General features: G+C 37.9%; 1 protein-coding gene across 10 annotated transcripts in view; it reads left to right on the forward strand.

The window, feature by feature from the left end:
* LOC129765200 (MOB kinase activator-like 2) overlaps positions 1-19,934 on the forward strand; it is a 409,346-nt gene that overhangs the window by 362,590 nt on the left and 26,822 nt on the right. For all 10 annotated transcript variants that reach the window (XM_055765220.1, XM_055765221.1, XM_055765222.1 and 7 more), the window contains one exon: positions 16,193-16,289. In XM_055765220.1, coding sequence (XP_055621195.1) covers positions 16,193-16,289 — 97 coding nt within the window. The remainder of the gene's footprint in view (positions 1-16,192; positions 16,290-19,934) is intronic.

Here is a 19,934-nt window from a genome sequence, read left to right on the forward strand (position 1 = left end):
ATTTCAACACATTTACACATTGAGCTCTTTTCCGTGGTCTTTTGGCGAACATGTCCGATTACTAAGACCCCAGGCCAATGGTGGGGAATCACGGAGGGGAAGTAACAAGGATCTTTGGATCATAATTACTTATTCAAATTTTGAAATACATGTTTGCATCCTTTAGAAAACAAAGCAGTGTAGCGGTTTATAAAGGGTTATCTTCAAGGATGACCACAAATGCTTCCGCTGATCCCGTAAAAGTACCGGAGGTTCTCGTATTTCTGGCAAACACAATCGATGTGTTCGACCGAATTGCCGTTTTTACACAGATCGCAAAGGGAATCAAAGAATCTCCTGTTGAATTATGCGACATTTTGCAGTGGCCGATTCTTAGTCTGGACAAGATACGCTGTTCCCTCATCGCCTTCGCCTCTTCGATCGTTATTATGGAGCCTTTAATTTCCCGGACTGCTTCAACCCACTTTAACGGACAATGTTCGTAGTATTTCCTTGAGATCAATTCGACAAAAGTATGTTTCAGGCCTACTAATCTTGCCCCAGCTCGGAAGTTGTTTCTGATGGTTTTTTTTCCATTCGGATCACCAGCATCCTCCATTGGCCCCAAACCAAAATGGTTTAGCTATCGATGGGAGGTTGGAGTGTGTCGCTTGTTGTAAGATTTTTTGTTAGGACAGCCAGGTGCGTCTCCTCACCCCGTTTGTTATTTTAGGCGAGGAAGCTCACAGTTCTGGAGATTTACAACGCGTCCGCGAAGATGTCAAACGGAAGTTCCTTTACATCAGCGCATACTGAGACTGCTGGCATTGGTAGAAGCAGGCCAAAGATGATCCGCAGTGAAGTTTTGAAGGATCATTCGGTAATTACTCCGGTGAGGTTTGGTGATGGTTTCAAAAAAATTAAGCCGAGAGGCACAGTTCCTCCTCACCTCGTCAACATGGTGCTGGAAATTCAGGTTGCAGTTCACCACTACTCTCAGTATTTTCAAGGTTGTACGGCGGGGGATGCATCCTCGTTGGAAATTTTGACCACCATGTGACCACTCTTTTGCCATTAAAGTCGAAAACCTTGTTCGGCAGCCCATTTACCGATAGCATTGATTGCTGCCTAGATGACCTATGCGTGTTCTCCACTGCTACTTTAAGGTTGTCGTCCTCATAGGTGAATACGAACACTAAAATGGAATCTCGAGGTACACCAGTTTCGTCATGGAGGCGCCTAAACTGTTGTACCGAACTTTCACCTCCGGTTTGACGCGAGGTTTTTAACAAAGTGCAGCAGATTGCCGTCCATCTCTCAGTCTGTTAATGTCCTCAGAACTGGAGGAATCCAGGTTCGATTGTACGTCTTCTCCAGATTCAGGGTTACCATCCCCATAAGCTGTCGATTCTTTTTAAATTAAATAAAACGGAATTCCCAATCCCACCATTTGACGCTTTTGCATATTTCTAGCAATTCTTGTTAGATGAGCAATGGAAAATAAAATTCTACCCTGATTTTTTAGTCGAGGATCTTGGTGATGTTTTTTTTGGTAGAAACTGAGCTATGTATTCACTATGCATTCACTAAAAAACTCACGTTCGCAGTTTATGTGCGTGTATGATTCAATGCGTCCGTAGGATGAAAACAGATTTATTTTTGGCATCACACTGACATAAAAATTATTCTGCATTTCGAAACGCAAAACAGCTGTTTCAGTTCTTCTTCTTAAATGACTCTAACGTTCCTAGCTGTTTCAGTTATATTTATTTAATTGGGTTATCCCAATCAATTAAGTGCATGATTTAGAAACAAAACAAATGCCCTCTCCCAACCAATTTTGAATCACGCATGATATTTCAGACAATTGCGAGAACTCCCTGAATTTAGAGAAAAAAAAAGCCACTCACCACTGTTCCCCCCAATTGCCATCAATCATCTTACAATTCACGTTTCGCACGTGTTGTTTCTAAATGGAGCGTTGACAGCTCGAAACGGGAACGACATAAACTAGAGAACGAGCGCACCCAAGAGGTCCCTCCCATTTGTTTTTTTCTTTGCCCTGTCCAACATCAAAAAAAGGAAAGTAACGACAGCGGCAAAAAGTAACATGCGAAACACATGCTGCTGCTGCTGGGATTCATGTTTATTTTTTTTCTTCCGAACGACCTATTTGCTGTCACACAAAATCACAACGAAAAGAAAAAGGGGGTTTGACAATTACGATGCGCTAGGCGTCATTGGTGGAGGTGATGACCATCAGTGTTAGAATGGGCAGAGAACAAGAAGGGCGCGCGGGTGGTGGCTGCTGAATGAGTGAGGGTATGAATTCGAAATGTTATTGCCCAAGCCCCTCGGTGGTTTGTCACGGTGGTGGCGTTCCGTTCCGTTCGCAACGCCAACCCAAGGAACCGTTGTTCGTTCTGATTGAATTGCAAATGCTACTTTCACTAGGCCAGGCGGTAATTCGTTACGGATGCCAATAGGTAAATTGAGGGGAATGTTGGATAGGTGGTGATGGAATGGGGCATTGTTTACGATAATTGGAGAATGATTAGTGGTGCAATCCTAAGTTCGTTTGGATTTATGATCACCATCGATCACATGGCAATCAGACCAATTCATTGCGAAGCGATTATTGCTGCCCATTACTCACTCGAGAGCTCTCGAAACAGAGATCCGCCTTTTCGAATTGGGAGCGTCGGGTTTTAGAAAACTCATGCTAAGGAGGGATGGTCATTATCTAAAATAATACACCGCAAAAAAATTAATTTGTCTCGTATTATTGCCAGAGCTATTTCAAAAATTGTAATTTTCATTATGATATGACCAATTTTAAATGTGACTGATATTTTACAGTTGTGAATCCACATTTCTGACGTAAGACTACATCCTTCAATTAGGGTGCCAAACAGATCACGATTTTATGAAATAAGTTTAACGCTAACAACGACTTTCTACGTATGAATGTTGATGATTTGCACACCAATGGAATCGGAAATTCATTAAGATTTGTTTTATATGCCATACATTATGATTCCCTAAACGGTTTAATCTAGAAACACTGTTTAGTTTAGTTTTTGTTTTATTTTTTTATCATTTCCTTTTATGATCTCTTATTGGTCTCCATACTACGCGGTACGAATGATGTGATTTGTACCGAGTTTCTTATAGCGCGGATTCCATATAACGCGGTACGCACTGACCGCGTTATAGGAGGGTTGCCTGTATTCCTATTTTCCATACATTTGTTCTACCCATTTGTGTACTTACCTACCCGTGCTATCAATAAGATGTAATTTCTGCAGGTGTATGGTACAATGTTTATGCACAATTGCGAATCAAATGCAGCGTTATGCGGTCAATGTGAATTGAGGAAATATTTCAATGTATTCTTCGTCTGTTTTCAACTGATTTTTTTATCCCATTTGTTTATTTATTTAGACTCATAAGCATTTTAGCTGTACCAGAGCCGGGTTTTAATCGTGTACATGCTACACGTTTTTATGGATTCTCTAAATTGTACATTACATTGTATTTGTAGAGTATTTTTCTGTTCCATTACATTATGGTAAATTACACACTAGTAGCCATTTAGGTGTAAGAGTATTCTTTCTGTTCTTTCATTGATCAGCAGAACGAACAGCGGAGACAGTTTTTTTTATCCCATTTATTTATTTAAGGTTCATTAGCATTTTAGCTGTAACAGAGCCGAATTTTTAATCGTGTACATGTCACATGGTTATCATATCTATAATTAGCACATTACACAGTTGCCATTCGCCAGTATTTCTTCTATACCATTACATATAGTACATTCACACAGTAGCCATTTAGGCGTAAGAGTATTCTGTCTGTTCTTCCATTATCCAGTTGGACCACCGGACAGCGGAGACAGTTGTGTCTTGCAGAGCAGAGCAGTTGTATGGATGAATCGATCTAATTTCGACCGTGGATCGATCTCCATCGCTGATGATTGTTGCGTGGACGTAGCTATTCTGTAACAACACAAAGATGGTCAATGAGGGCCCTGAGTTTTGAACTCACGATCGATCGCTTACTAAGCGAACGCGCAACCAATGTTGCTACGGAGACCCCCAGCGGAGACAGTTGATATTGATCATTGTTGGGTTATTTATTATTATGATCGACAATAAAGTTGATATTGATCATTGTTGGGTTATTTACAGACCCATTATAGGCCCTGAGTTTTGAACTCACGATCAATCGCTTAGTAAGCGAACGCGCAACCAATGTGGATACGAAGACCCCCGTTTTCAACTGATATTCATACTTAGTTGAAAACAGATTACTTTACAATATTTTCCAATCGCAAGTCAAGTTCTGAATCCAGCTAGCGAGCAAATAACATTTCTTCCTGGTGCTGAGAGGTTTTGCATGATACATAGAAAAAGCAAACAGCGGTGCAATCTTGTTCGATGGGAGCACTGAGTCGATGTCCATACCGTCTGGTGATAGTGTCTCTATATTTTTGCATGACACGCACACTTCGTTTTTATGCGCTATCAAATGTAGATTGAAGTGGTTAAGAAATGTGCAATAATGGTGCTGGGGGAACGAATTATTGATCGCCTGTGATCGAATGTGTCACCTGCGGAAAATACTGTCGTGATGACGTTCACGATCAATACTGCTTTGCTGCACTAGGGAGACACGGGGAAAGAGGTAAAACGCCCATGTTAACCAAAACAGGCTGGAGCACCACATATTTCAATGCTTTTTTCCCATCCACAACGTAGCCACATCTTTTTTATTTGTAATCAAACAAACTAAAATGATTAAGTATAGGAAAAACAAACACAAATAGCGAGAATTATAAACACATACATGTTACACCATTCTTAAATAGGCGAGGAAAGATGCTCATATGCGTGTCCAAAACGCACCACAACAACCGGATGACTTTAGAGCATGTTTTTAGGTAGTTCTAGATTCGCTGCACATACCTTCTGCTTCCGATATGTTTTCTGTTTCTGTCAGTTAGGAACGTCAGATGCTCTCATATTATGTCGTATATGTCGTATCACAAATGTACTGGCATAATTTTGACAATTAACTAGTTTAAGACTATGGTTTTCGAACCATCTAGGCATAACAGAACTGCAGAAAATATCTGAGTGATTTGGTAACACTGACAGTAAACTAATTTTTTTATAATCTCTATAGTGGGGCAATTTACAATATTATTGACTGCATCCTAATTTGAAATTTGAACTTTTTACATTTGTTTATTCAAGCTTTATCGATAGCCCTTGTATGAGAATGTATTGTAGATTTCACGAATGCTCGAAAAGTCTTATGACGGAATAGGATGACAGAATGACAGAATTGGGCAATCTTTAGAAAAAGATCGATCTTGACGCATGGTTTTTCTAAAAGGCGAAGGGATCGATTCATTGATTAAATCGGTACCGAAGAATCGATCTTTGCCGAATCAATCCTTGAAAGATCAAATGTCCTATTTAAATTAATTTTTTCATCTTGTTGTGTAATAGAACCGTCTTTTCAGGGAATACAAATTTCATTTTTATATTCAAACATCAAAGGCATTTTATTTTGTTTCTAAGTATGAAGGCCAGAAAAATCTTTGAAGCCCAGAAAAATAGCATTTTCCAGGACATTCATCTTGTTCTGTTATGGAATTATTTAATTGAGAAATGATCATTATAAATTCCACAATTGGTATTCGCCAATTCTATAAAACAACCTTTCGACTGGAACTGATGTCATAATCTAGTTCAGTAATCGCATGAGCCTGTGGTTGCAGTACGTCGCGCCCCTTCAGTAGGTGCCGCTAGTTGTGATCTTGTCAGCACTTGTACGGAAGTAAATCATAGATAGAAGAATGAGACTGATTTTGTCAGCAAGCTCAATGAAGCGATCCAAATGTTGACATTATGTTTATATAATTTTTTTGTGATCTTTGAGCTTTAAATCGATGTACACTGAAAAACAAATCTACCAAAAGTTCGTAAGATCGTAAAAGATAAAAAAATCGGAAGAAAAAGATCGATTTGATAAGATTGGATAAGATCGATCTTCTAAAGATCGTTCCATGTCAGCATGTTACCGTCAGTTCCCCTGAGGAAGCAATTTTCTTGTGTATTGCTCTCTCGAGGGTAAGAATAAATCATCAACCAACTATATTCAGCTGATTCTATAAAATCATCCATCGGTCATTTTAGGGCCACTAAAACATTCTACTGAATTCTCCGTTTTTCTGCTACCATTTTGCAAAAGATGCTGCAGAGTATAATTTTTTAATTATTCCTTTGGAAAATGATATTTTCGGAAGAATTGGAGATGGAATTTTACTAAGAGATACTGAAAAACTACTTAGGTGTTCATGTTGAATATTAATTCAACAATTTGCTCTAATTGACTTTTTATTGCGAGCGTTTATTGAACGACCCTTGTCAGTGCTACTAAATACTTGTACTGCCGAATTAATTATTCAATTGTTTGTTCTCGCCGACAATAATTTTTTAGTCCTATGTTAACAATGCGATCGAGTCTTGGACACCACCCATCTATATTTTTTTTTTTCAAAAAATCGTATCTCGAACCCGGCTGTTTGATCAGAACAGGGCATTCCAAAAAGTTGTTGGATGGTTAATAAACTTTATAGAGAGAATAATTTATCAATGCCATGCAAAAAAAAAAAATCACAAAATATTATTTTTATTAAATTTAATTCAATTTAGTTCCCTTAGATTTATTTTTTCAGTTCTGTTCTAATTTAACAAAATAAGACGGCTAATCGTTTCTCTCAGGAACTGGAAAATCTTCCTCTGGAAAACCAACCCATCCATCTCGCCTCTACTCTGATGTCCACGCTTCAACTCAAGCATTGTTGTCGACTTCTTGCTCTGTTTTTTTTTCCTCGAAGTGTCAAGTTTTATCCAAACGATGCACTTGGCACTTGCCAGTGGTTTTCTTCCGACCTAGAAAAATGGGAAAAGGGAGGGAAAGGTCCTTCAGATTATGAAAGATCTGGCATGTTATATCTTAATAATAGAGATATATAAAGTTACATCGTACAAACTGCGAGTTGTTATATATTACCGGGAGCACGTAAAAGATATTGTTTTCGATAAGCACTTTACGCTGGAGTATCGTGTCTACGTACGTTACCATGGGGTATAAATTGCGAATTTGACATGGATCTAAGCTACGAACAATGATGGAGTTGGCAGTTGAGAAACCCAATGATTTTTTTCTGTAAATATCAACTTCCCGGTTGGGATTTTTAATGCTTTTCGTCTTCAAGAATGGAATGTTCATGTTTCCGACTCCATCAGATCCATTATTACCATAATGTTTCCAATAGTAGAGACATTTTTTTCAGAAATTGATTCAAACATAGCCTCTGATTATCTCTCTCTGCTTTTTGAATGGCACTTGCGTTCTTAGTGGAACTTTTGCCTTCTCAACGCAGGTATTACTTGCGTCATTTTTATTATCTTTTTTATTGTCTCTCTCGATGTCTAATTTAGATACAGAACTCAGAGATACTACTGTTTTACAGTGGAATAGTCTCATTCATATAATGGATATGTTCGAATTTTTAATATTTTGTTTGAAAATGAGATATTTACATTCCTTCCAAACATGTCTTCTTAACGAACCGATCTTTTTTTATCATGATTCTAATACAACCCAAACTTTTTTTTGCGGCGGTCGGGAGCCGCACAAAAAAATCGAATGAAAAAAATCGTACAAAACTTCACCACCAGCTTTAAAAAATCGTGTTCGGTGCACAATTTAAAAAAGCGGTAGATAGCGGTAGATAGGGACCACATAAAAAAAAATACCCAAAGAGAATAACTCAAATCCGCGTCGTTCACCGTTCGATTTCCTTTTGTTTTTCTACTTTGCGATGGGACAGATTACCCTTTCGGTTGCCCGGGGCTGTTTTGTGCTATTAGTTCCATGTCGAAACCTGTTGCTATTAGAAATCATATCATGCGCAACATAGTGCATTTTATGGAAGGATGGAAATCATGAGAGAAGTGCATATGCAAATATGATTTTTTCGCACTGAAATGCATATAAAACATCAAAAAAAACTAAATGGACGATAACCTCGTCAAATATGCCTTTTTTCATAGACTGCACATGAACAGAAAATTGCACCAAAAATTCGCACAAAAAACACACAAAAAAAAGGTGTTCCTGTATTATATGTTTGGATCGCGACCACTTTTATGAATGGCTACTATTAGAAATCAATAAGTGCCACTAATTTTTATAGAAATAATCTTCCACCTATTATCATGCAAACATCAGAAGCAAACACTTCTGCATTGCATTGGCGATAACCGTTCATCTTCGATATATGAACTTTGTAACAACTTCATTATAACAGGGAACCAACACGTGTACTTAAACCTCTTGCGGAACCAAGTGCTCTTGACCTCTCAATTTACTCGAATTGCTATTGCTAGATTGCAAGTAGAATGTAATCTATATTCCCAACGGTAGTGATCTACAAGACACATTAAATGGAAAAATATGCGTACTCGATTGCTCCAGCCATCAATTCCAGAGATGTTTCACCGCTTATGGAAGAATAAAACTTCCTCTTTGGTTTGATCTACGAGGGCTATCCAGAAAGTGACAGACGTTTTTGGCTAGCGCGACAGTGGATGGTGCTAAGGTGAGCCCCTTGGTGTCAAAAGATTCCTACGTTTAGTACACATCAAGCTGTGGCAGCGTGTGGTTTGTATCTCTTATTTTTTTATAGAATATATGACCCACTTAACAAGCGGCATTATTTTCTATTGCAGCACTCATTTTATCTAGTCACAGTGAAAAGTAAGTGAGATATGGACTTCCGGCTGCCATAGCTTGATGCGTACTGGTCGTAGAGGTCCTTTGGCACCAAGATGACGGCTCTAATCTCGCCCATAGTCGTGCTATCCAAAGACGTCTGGCACTTTCTGGACAGCCCCCTCTGACAGCGCTGTTCACGATCAAACGATACCCATTTCAGGTTCCACTATTCGTTGGAGACCTCCCAATGTCTGGTGGGATAGCCAGTGTTCAAAGCTATGGATGTGGATAAATCGAACGTATTGAATGCTTTTGAGAAACGTGAAACCATCGACAATTTTAAAACGTGTTTGGCCCTTGAATTCGTGCTCTAAAACTTGTTCAAAGTGAAATAACGTGCACATTTGCGAAATTTTGTGGGATGCGTATGCGTATGTCACGCGAAATGTCAATGAAAACTTCATGTAAAATAGTTCGGGACAACTTGCAGATGACAAAGTGGTATCTGTCGTTTGATCAAAGAAATCCGCAAGGATCTTTACAAATTAATTTGAACAATTTTCCAACATGGCATTCGCCTAGGGATTGAGTTCTCCACGAATAAAACATGAATGGTCGTCTTTTATACGAAGCAGAGACCACACCAAACTTCGATTTCTGGGTAAACCGATCCTTCATTCCGTATTATTCAAGTATCTTGGGGTTTGATTCGACTTCAAATGTACCATGGCCTCTTGTCGAAATAGAGCTTCAGCTGACAACATTTTACTGACACACAATTTACTCTTCTCATACAGAAGCGTAATGAATTGAGGCACCACTCATTCCACAAATATACAATCGCGTGTCGCCCCCATCAAATCTTTGTCTTTAAGTTAATGAAGTCAAAAGAAGAGCCGATGAAAACAACCATCTCACCGTTTTCTCTGCAGACAAAATGTCGCCACAATGAGTGCGATCGTTTCACCGTCTGTCGTGATTGTGATTGTTTGTATTTTTTTTGTGTTTGCGTTCGGTGACACCTTTCAAATAAATTGGACAATTTCGGCGAAAATATGTAAAGCACCGAAGCAAGAGATAGTACTCGGCGCGGAAGTACAACAACACAATAAACCGAAATGAGCCGTGCGTGGGTGGTAGTTGTGGTGGTTTGGATACCCAGGTGTGTTAATTTCCTACACTTTCCACATCTGGTTCAATGTACCGCATTTTCTTTCATAATGAGTGGTTTTTCTGTAGTTGTTTATTCGGCAGCAGCAGCTTATTGTTGACTTGTTTTATTTGTGGTTTTTTTTTGGTGCATGACACATCTGTTAAGCAAAAGTTAAACAGGAAGAAGAAAATAAAACAATGAAATTTATTTATACGCTTCTCAACATTGTTGGTGTCAATTAACCGACATTTTATTTGGATTCCTAACATGACAACAAATGTTGGGTCGAATGGCAAATTATGAAATAACAAATGACCAGAGCACATACGCCTCAAGCAATTTAATAGTTTTTTTTTCATCTACGCATTTGTCTACGCACAAATTGTTTACCTAATCTCGTAGATTGTGTTTACATTTAGCCTTTTAACCTTCTTGTGACCACCATTTATCATTAACTCGGCTGACAACGCAGTCATTGTTCTGTGAGTCATTTGAGTTCTCGAATTTATGGCCACCATATTTTCAGCGACACAAATGAAAAACAAACTATTTTTCGCTAACCTTCACTCGCTCTCGCTTCGAAACAATTCAGTCGTTTTAATTGTGTTTCATTACACCCCTTCACCCCTCCAAATCCTTGGCAGCAAATTCCCACCACAACCCGCGCGCCTGCGTCCATCATCGGACCCATATCGCATGTCACGAACCATGTTTTGGACAATGAAACAATAACTGTTGTACCTGAATTGCAGTGCAACCGAAATGTACAGAACTGTGAAAGCCCAAGGGCACCAGACAGCAGCAGCAGCGCATAAATGTTTTGCCATGCGATTCAAATATCATCGGTGGTGGTTTTCACATAATATATGTTCAGCTGTCACTTGCTTTTCTGTTGTTCTGTTTCAAGTTTTGGAAGCTGCAACTCTCTCGGTTCCAATGAATCAACAAACAAAAAAAAACAACTCTGCAATTCAAACGAAATTATTTTCCGTGAAAAGGCGGAAAACGAGCGAGGATTTAAATAATCAAAAGGAGACTGTTTACCTTCGGTGCAGTGCCACTCTCCTCCATGGGAGGTAAACACTTTCCATTAGGTTTTATATGGTGAATCGTTTTATGTAATTAAATTTGATTGCATATATATTAAAAGAATGAAAATTAGGTATACGACGAGAAAATTGAAAAGCGTTAATGTTGACGATTCAATTCAGAATGGCGGAATGCGACTGCGTTAATTAATGAATTTTATGATTTCCAAATTCAACAGTGAATAATATCGGAGAGGTTTGAGATCTGTTCTGACTGCTCTGTGCCGTGTCCGGGTCGGGGCTTTTTGCGGAATTCGAAGAAATATTAAATTTATATTAAAGAGTACTCACATGTGGTACAAATAATCGATAGTCATGACCGTGTAGTGACCATTTAAGCGCCCTAAGTGTCGTCCGTGCCGTACGACATGTCATCATGTAAGGTAAAAGTAAAGCACAAACGATCCATGATTACTCAAATTATTTGCTTTGACGGATTGTGTAAAATGGACGAAGCGCGTTGAAATGTTACCAACTCAAACTTTCTTTGTCTTCTTCTTTTTGGCTTGAGGAGGGTTTAAGCTTTTCAGTTCATTCGCCTCTAGAACTCAAACTTTTATACCTCTATAAAAGCGCCCGTTTTACGAATTTAATCGTGTTCGCCGATCTCTCGCGGATGAAAACCTGAAAGTCGACCTAAACACTATAGGACAACATATTCCGCAGGTCACACTTATCCAATTTTGACAAACCTTTAGATTCTGGGTTCCTGTTTCATTCTTTTTTCTTCACATCCCATGCTTCTTAATGCCTCTGTAAATCGTTCTGAGAAGAGTCCATCGACTTGTCAAAGACCCTAGCGGTTCCTCAGATTATTCCTGTGGAACGCCTGAGATTCGCACATCGTTCACCGTTGTCCAGATTAGTCTGATCAGCTTTTCGGAAGAGCCCTATTCGTCCATGCTCCTACAGTAGTACGCGACGAGAATGTGGAAGCATAGAAACATGGTATTAGTGGTACCTCCAAATTCCACAAATCCATTTGCTATTGGCAATAGACGGTGGGAGAGGATCTTGAACGTCGAAAGCACGATTGTTCAGAAGATCTAGGTTGTCACCAATTCTTGTAGATGGTCGGTCTGTCCTTTCGTTTCTGTGGAAGCTATGCTGTATTCTTGAGCCCGCTGCAATGAGGCGTTGCACGTCATCTGCATGCTAAAAACAAGCATCTTCTAAACATCATTTACTGTAATCCTCCGCCATATAATCTTAATCTTCTAAAAAAGAGAATTAAATTTCGATTTTTTCGTTCGTTCGAAAACTACAAATCGTTCGAATACTATAGAATTTGTTCCACCATCGATAATTGAATTTGAGAACGTATTGCTAATATTATACCAACATTGAAAGAATCAATCAACAGAGGGGTCATATACAGGGTTTTCCAACTTTAAATTCCGAAAATAAATTGAAATAAAACACACTTAGAAATCGAATTTCGATGAAACTTTTATTTCAAATTAAAGTTTGGTTTATGCCATTAGGTGTGAAATACAACATCATTCAAATGTCCACCTAGGGCTTCCTCGCACACCTTGATCCGGAACAGGTAATTTTCGATGACTTTTCGGCACATATGGGGCGGTATCTCTGTCATAACTTCACGAATGTTGTCTTTCAACTGTTCAAGAGTTTGCGGAGAGTTGGCATAGACACGGTCTTTCGCATAACCCCACAAAAAAATGTTTAGCGGGTTCAAATCGCATGATTGGCCGTCCAAATTGGCATCACCAAAACGCGAAATTATGCGTCCCTCAAATTTCGTTCGCAATATGGCCATGGTCGGTCGTGTTGTGTGGCACGTGGCGCCGTCCTGCTGAAACCACATGTCATCCGTATCCATATCTTCAATTTGTGGCAAAAAAAAAATCGGTTAACATGCGGCCATAGCGCTCATCATTCACAGTTACCGTCTCGCCGTCCTCATTTTCAAAGAAATACGACCCGATGACTCCACCAGACCATAATGCGCACCAAACAGTGACTTTTGGCGGAATGGCCTCTCAACAATCACGTGTGGATTTTCTGAGCCCCATATATGGACATTTTGGGTGTTCACATAGCCACCGAGCTCGAAATGTGCCTCATCGCTGAAGAAAATTTGATGCGAAAATTCAGCATTTTGCTGCTGTTGTTCGTTCACTCAATCGACGTATGCCCGACGCATTCCATGGTCACCACGCTCTAATTTTTGTTCCAGTTGGACTTTATATGGATGTAGGTGCAAGTCCAAATGCAAAATTCGCCACAATGATGTGTTTGACAAGCCCAATTGCTGAGCACGCCGTGGAATCGAAACATTCGGGTCATCCTCCACACTGGCAGCAACAGCAGCAATATTTTCGGCCGAACGCACATTACGATGATGCACAGGTTTCACAATATCCGTTACGGATCCAGTTTGTTCGAATTTACGCACTACATTAGCGGTTGTGTGCTCTGTAGGCCGTCCATGGCGACCAAAATCCGTCCGTAATGCTCGAAAAACATTTGCCGGTTTTTCATCATTTTTATAGTATAATTTAACAAAATTAACACGTTGTGCGATGCTAAAACGATCCATATAAAGTAAAATGGCAGACATTCAACTAACGATATGACGCTTTGGTTGACAGCTATGTCAAACGGTTGTCAGTGCAGGGCTGTATATTTTCGGAAGCCCGAAATGGAAAACCCTGTATGTGCCAAACCAGAACCTATTTTGGATACCTTAGTAATATCGTAGATTGTTGAGAACTGACAGTTTTGAAAAAGGGAAAGTAAAACGAAAAAAAGCGAATTGAGAAAAATGTAGATAATGATGAAAAAAATGGGAAATGAGAATAAATGAGAAAACAGGAAAAAAAAAATAACAAAAACAAATATAAATGGATTATTTTCATAAACTAAATAAATGGAATGCACTGACGAGTTTAATAAATTAAACAAATGGAAAAAGTGGGAAGAAATAAAAAAAAACAACAATAAACTATAAAAGAAAAACTAAAAAATGGGAAAAATGAATAAAAAGAAAGGAAAAATAGAAAAACGAGAAAAAAGTAAATAATTAAAATAACAAAAAATGACCGTTTCAAGCTGTACTGGGATCGCACTGTTCTGACCGACCTCTCGATCCACCACAACCGGCCAGATATAATGGTTTACGACAAGAGCGACCGCAAAGTCACCATCATCGATGTCGCTATTCCACTGAACCAGAATCTGGAGGAGACCCACGGTCGCAAAATCTGCAAGTACCGACCATTGGCCGTGGAGCTCAAGGAACTGTGGGGGCTAAGGGAGGTTCCAAGAATTGTCCCGAAGACACTTCTGGAAGCGCTAAAGGTGTTGAATATGGAGAAGGAATTGGCCGGCATCCAAAAGTCGGTCATCCTTAGCACCTGCGCGATTGTCCGACAATTTCTCGGTCAGGACTGAAACAGCACGAGCATGCAGATACGTGCATTCCGCAGAGCCTAGTCCCCCTTTGGCATTCAGAAGCCCGGGGGCAGGTGAAAATTCTGGCTAGGTTCGCCTAGTTAAGAAGTGAGATAAGTCTGCCAAAACAAAAAATATATAAATGGAATAAAGGGAACAAATTGAATAAATGTAAAAAATCAAATAAATGGAATAAATTGAATAAATAGAGTAAAATTAGAATGATGAACGACACCGGAGAAGCAATAGGTTCATCAGTTCTTCAAAATTAATTAAATAATGAAAATAGAAAAAAAACATGTAAATAAAATTTAACAATAAATTGACATTAAAGGGGAACAAATTAATAAATTGGATAAATAACAAAACAAATAGATAAATGGAAAAAAAAATTAAAATTTGCAAAAATTTCAACATTAATATACCCAAGAAAAAGGAAAAGGAAAAGAAATTGTGGAAAAGGAAAAGGAAAAGGTAGCCGGTAAATGGTAAACAGTAAACAGTAAACGGTGAACGCATAACGGTAAATGGAAAAAAATAATAATTATAAATGGAATAAATGTACTAAATGAAATAGGTAAATGAAAAAAAAAAACCAATGAAAAAAAGAAAATAAATAGAATAAATGGAATGAAAAGAATGAACGTAAAAGGAGAGATTGAGAAAAATTAAGTAAATTACAAAAATGGAATAAAAAAATTAAGAAAAATAGAAAAAAAAACAAAATAAAATGGATGGATGGCATGGATAAAATGGTATAGAATGGTAAATAAATCAAACGAGAAGTCATTCAACAGCAAACAAGAAAAAAACAATTTAAAAATTCTAAAATTTAAAATTTGATAAACTGGAACAGGAAAATTTGTAAAATTGATAATATGAACTGTAAAATATGGAAAACAAGGAAAAATAGCAGAATGGGACAAGGAAAATGAAAAAAGAAGAAATCTTAGGGTGGGATTATGTCCACGGTACGTCCGGAATGGTGACATAGGACATTGAAATTATTATAAAATGCATTGAAATTTTAAGAATAGCTCTATAGTTGAAATTTTTGGTTACCCTGAAATTGATTGATTGATGATTCATTCTTGCCCTCGCGAGAACAATACTTGGGCTGGCCATATGTCGGAATTTATTTCCCTGTGTCAATGCACTCACTGCATTGAGTGTTCATCGCGAACTCTTTCGCGGTGCACAGAACAAATGTGTGGGAAAATGGTAATGTTTCCAATTTTCATTAGTTTAAATCTGTTACGGATTAGGGAATCGTAAGTTCTAACTATATCAATGAAATTTTAGAGAATTTCCAATTCTATTGGTATGTAAATTTTCAAAATTTGTTTGCAGCAAAACATATATTAGGCTGGGGAAAAAGTAATCCATTATATTTAATTGGCACTCTTACAGAAAGACGTAGTACTTCGTGAAGACAAACAAAACTGGAAACTGGAACTTCCATAATTTTCGAATTCTAAAACGAATACACCACATTATGAAGACAACTAGTATTACTTTTCAATTGTGCGGAATAGAAAATATATTTCTATCTATAATAATCAACTTTCTATAGTCAATCTCAAAATCGTAATACAAGAACACACCATTGCGTGTCGGCATACCCACCCACATACCCACATATTGTACATACAATTCTAATGAAGAACTAATTGGATGCTTTAATCGGTCTAGAACGGTTTATTTTTAGCTCGTCCAATTAATTAATCGATATTTCTTTTTTTTTCCACCTTCCTCACAGCACTGGCGCTTTTCGAACACGTGAATCTAGTATATGGTACAATCAGCGAATTCTGCACCACATCCGGCTGCCCAGACATGACCGGGCCAGGAACTAGGTGAGTCTCAAAATACCTCGCAATAATTTCGCATTTCATCAAACACAATCAACCAACCAACCAGACGCGATGTGTTGTTGTAATTATTTGCCTATTTACGTACGCGAAAATGTGGTGAAGGGTGCAATCGATATAGTATCGAACAATAAGCGGTGGCTATTATAGCGTGTACTCAACCGGATTCATTATAAAAGTCACAATAATCAGTCATAAATCAATCGTAAGCTGGTAAACCGTGCGTTGCTCAAGTTTTAATTAGGGTTCTTCACTTCGACCAGAACAGAAGCACCCAATTATGGCATTTTTCCGCGGAAATTATTCACTGTCGCCGAAATTCAAGGTCCTCTTAACGCTCACAACCGGTTAATGGGGGGTCCCCATCGAATGATACTACTGTAATGGTACATATTTGCATGGGGTGAGCCAAGAAGTGGGCTGTTCTCGTGCTGCGGTCAAACGGACAGCCGCTGCTCCGCGCGTGGCTATGAATTTATATCGGGTACATTTTACGGTTTCCACGAACGAACGAACCCACTGCCATAACTTCACTACCGGGTTTTCGGACCGTGCCAATTTTAGCCTAATAATTATTTCGGCCAGACACGCACAATCGTCGTCCACCGCAGTCTTCTTTGTCCTCGGAAGAGGTGGTGGTGACCATTACGATGAATTTAATTTGCGCGCCAATAAAACCTGTTTTCGAATTCGAGCTATATATTTGAGCTGGACCGAAAGTCGTACGTTTTTGGGCGTCCGAAAGTCCCGTTTCTGGTATTTATTAATAACGCTCACAGGTGTGTCTGTACGTACGCCAGCAACGCTGGTTTGGTTGCGCCGGGTGGGCAGTAAAACTCCACGATATTAAATCCTTTATATTGGCACAGAAGGTACGACGAAACGCCAATGAGTCATACCTGCGGAATAATTAAACCGAACAACAACAAAGCGCTCTCCGCTACTGCTCACCACTCCATGCCTCGAAGGTGTAGTGAACCATCGCGACAATAACCGCAAAACAGAGCAGGAGGAAATCCCATTAAAATAATACAATTTCTCGCGATAAATATGGAAATCGTTTTTATATGACTCATGATTGTTGCGGCTAGATCCAATCCCCGTCTCCAAAAATAGAATCCTTCTTGTCCCGCGCGATTATTGATCATCGGCATGGATTGAACTGTGCGACAGTTGTTTTTGCTCGAGCTGCTGTCAAACGTGCTTTGATTTGACAAGTACCCGATGAAAGGTGCATCCACTCAGAAAGGGGTTGGGCTCGAAATCCCCTTAGACAAATAGTGAAGATGGTGCGAAGAGAGTGACTGCACTTTCCATTGCATAGGTGCGACGCGGGATTTGTGATAGTAGTAGAATATAGTCAGGTAGATCAACACATGACTGAAATAAATGCATGAGAAAAAAAGAGAGCTGGTGTGCTCTTCTGCGGGTGTGTGCTTTGAATTGCTGATGCAATTGTTGATTAGTTTCAGCAGCACCCCAAGGGATCTTGACCATGCGACTGTTATTGGGGTTAATGGACTGAATAAAATTCAAATATCTGGGCTGACTGTTACACAAAGTGTGACCTGAAAATTGAATTTGATCGGTGTTTAGTGTCACACGCCGTTGTTTGTGAAACGTATCGTATCGATCTGAATTGAAATTGAGCCGTGTTTGTCAGCGATTACCGTATCATTACAACATGAAATAAATTACACTGAGTATAAGGTATAACAATAATGCTTTGTTCAAATGAAATTGATATGAGATTTTTTTTATATTTGCATCATTGAAATCAATATGTCCGTCTCACATTTTTGCCTGGTCTTTTAACTTTTTGCGATCGTATGTCTATTCTCAGCCACCACAGCAAGGAATCATACTACATATTTTGTTCAACCGTGCAATAGTTTACAATTTTTCTAAACAGAGGGCCTGGCCGGGTAAGGGAATAAAAAGTGCCCCCAAACCAAATCAGCTGTATGGCAAATATTGTGTAGGATATTAAATAAGAAATTTAGGCGGTTTATTTGAACCCCTATGTGGTACTAAAAATACTGAATGTGCATCATACTACGGTGTATAAAAAAAAGTATTAAAAAAATATCAAAAATTGAAGTACTAAAAAAATATTATAATTTTTTTTTTTTATTTAGATATTCAGTACTACTCTAATTCATATTTAAATGTGTTCCTACGGCTTTTCTAGATATGTGTGATTTTTTCCAGATTTTTTTCAGTGTTGCGCGGTACAAAAAATATTTTTTTTATATTTTCAACGGGTTTGGCTGGGTTAGAGAGTAAAAAGTGCCCCTAAACCAAATCACCAGCTGTATGGAAAATAGTGTATAGGGTACTGAATAAAACATTTTGGCAGTTGAATCCTTTTATGGTACACCATAGAATATATAGTGAAAAATGCACCTTCTCGTGTTTTTTACGCCATTCTCAATAGCTTTAAGACAAAAATATGAAGAAAATACTGAAAGTTCATCTTACTAAGATGTATCGATCAATATTTTCAAACAATTTCTTCATCAAAAAATCAAATATTAAAAAAAATTAAATGAAATTTTTATTTTTATTTTAAAATAATTTTTTATTTTTTTATTCTGAGATTCAGTACTACTCTAGTTTGTATTCAAAATTCTTCCCACGTCTATTTTAGGTATATGTGATTTTTTCATGATTTTTAGAGTGTTTTTAACGGTACAAAACAAATTACATATATTTTCAGGCATTTTGAAATTTTGAAAAAAAAATTACTTTGAGATCCACTTTTGCTCTAATTTTTATTTAAATGCGTTCATATGTGTTGTTTTTTCCCCATGTAGCGTAATTTTTTCTTGAAGTTTTAAGAGGATTGCTCGAAAAAAAAAATAATTTTTTGGCCTTTGGGCATTTTTAATTTATTTTGAATTTAGAGACCCAGTACTGCTCTGATATTTATTTGAATTTTGTTTTTTATATGTCTAAATATTGTCGGTATATTTAGAGCATTGCGCTGTACAAAGATTTTTCTTCTCATTTCTTAAAATATATGAGATTATCTTTACATTGGATTTAGATGGTTTACCAAATTCATAGGAGTCAGCAGTACGATAGAGCTCTGTGAGAAAAAAAAAGTCCTTGTGGAAAGATAATTCGGATTAATGAGAAGAACACTCAAAAAATCCAAATAATCATTACTTTTTTATTTCAATCTTACAATTGCAAACCTCGAATACAATAAAATAATCGATTTCAAGAAAATAATAATAATAATGCAGACGATAAAGAAAATTATTTTTGTGTCTCGCAATGCTCTTAAGAATTCCGGAAAAAATGGCACTACATGTAGAAAAAAAGACACATACGAACGCATTTGAATAAAAATTAGAGCAGAAGTGGGTCTCAAAGTTATATTTTTTTCAAAATTTCGAAATGCCAGAAAATATATAAAATTTGCTTGTACCGCATATTTTAATTTTTTTTCATTATTACATTTTTTATGAAAAAATTTTTTGAAGATATTTATCGAAACACCTTAGTAAGATGTACTTTTAGTAGTTTTTTTTTTCCATATTTTTGTCTCAAAGCTATTGAGGATGGCGTGAAAAAAACCAAAAGGTGCATTTTTCACCATAGATCCTATGGTGTACCATATAA

Source organism: Toxorhynchites rutilus, chromosome 2 (assembly GCF_029784135.1).
Source record: "Toxorhynchites rutilus septentrionalis strain SRP chromosome 2, ASM2978413v1, whole genome shotgun sequence".
NCBI classification, from domain to species: Eukaryota; Metazoa; Arthropoda; class Insecta; order Diptera; family Culicidae; genus Toxorhynchites; species Toxorhynchites rutilus.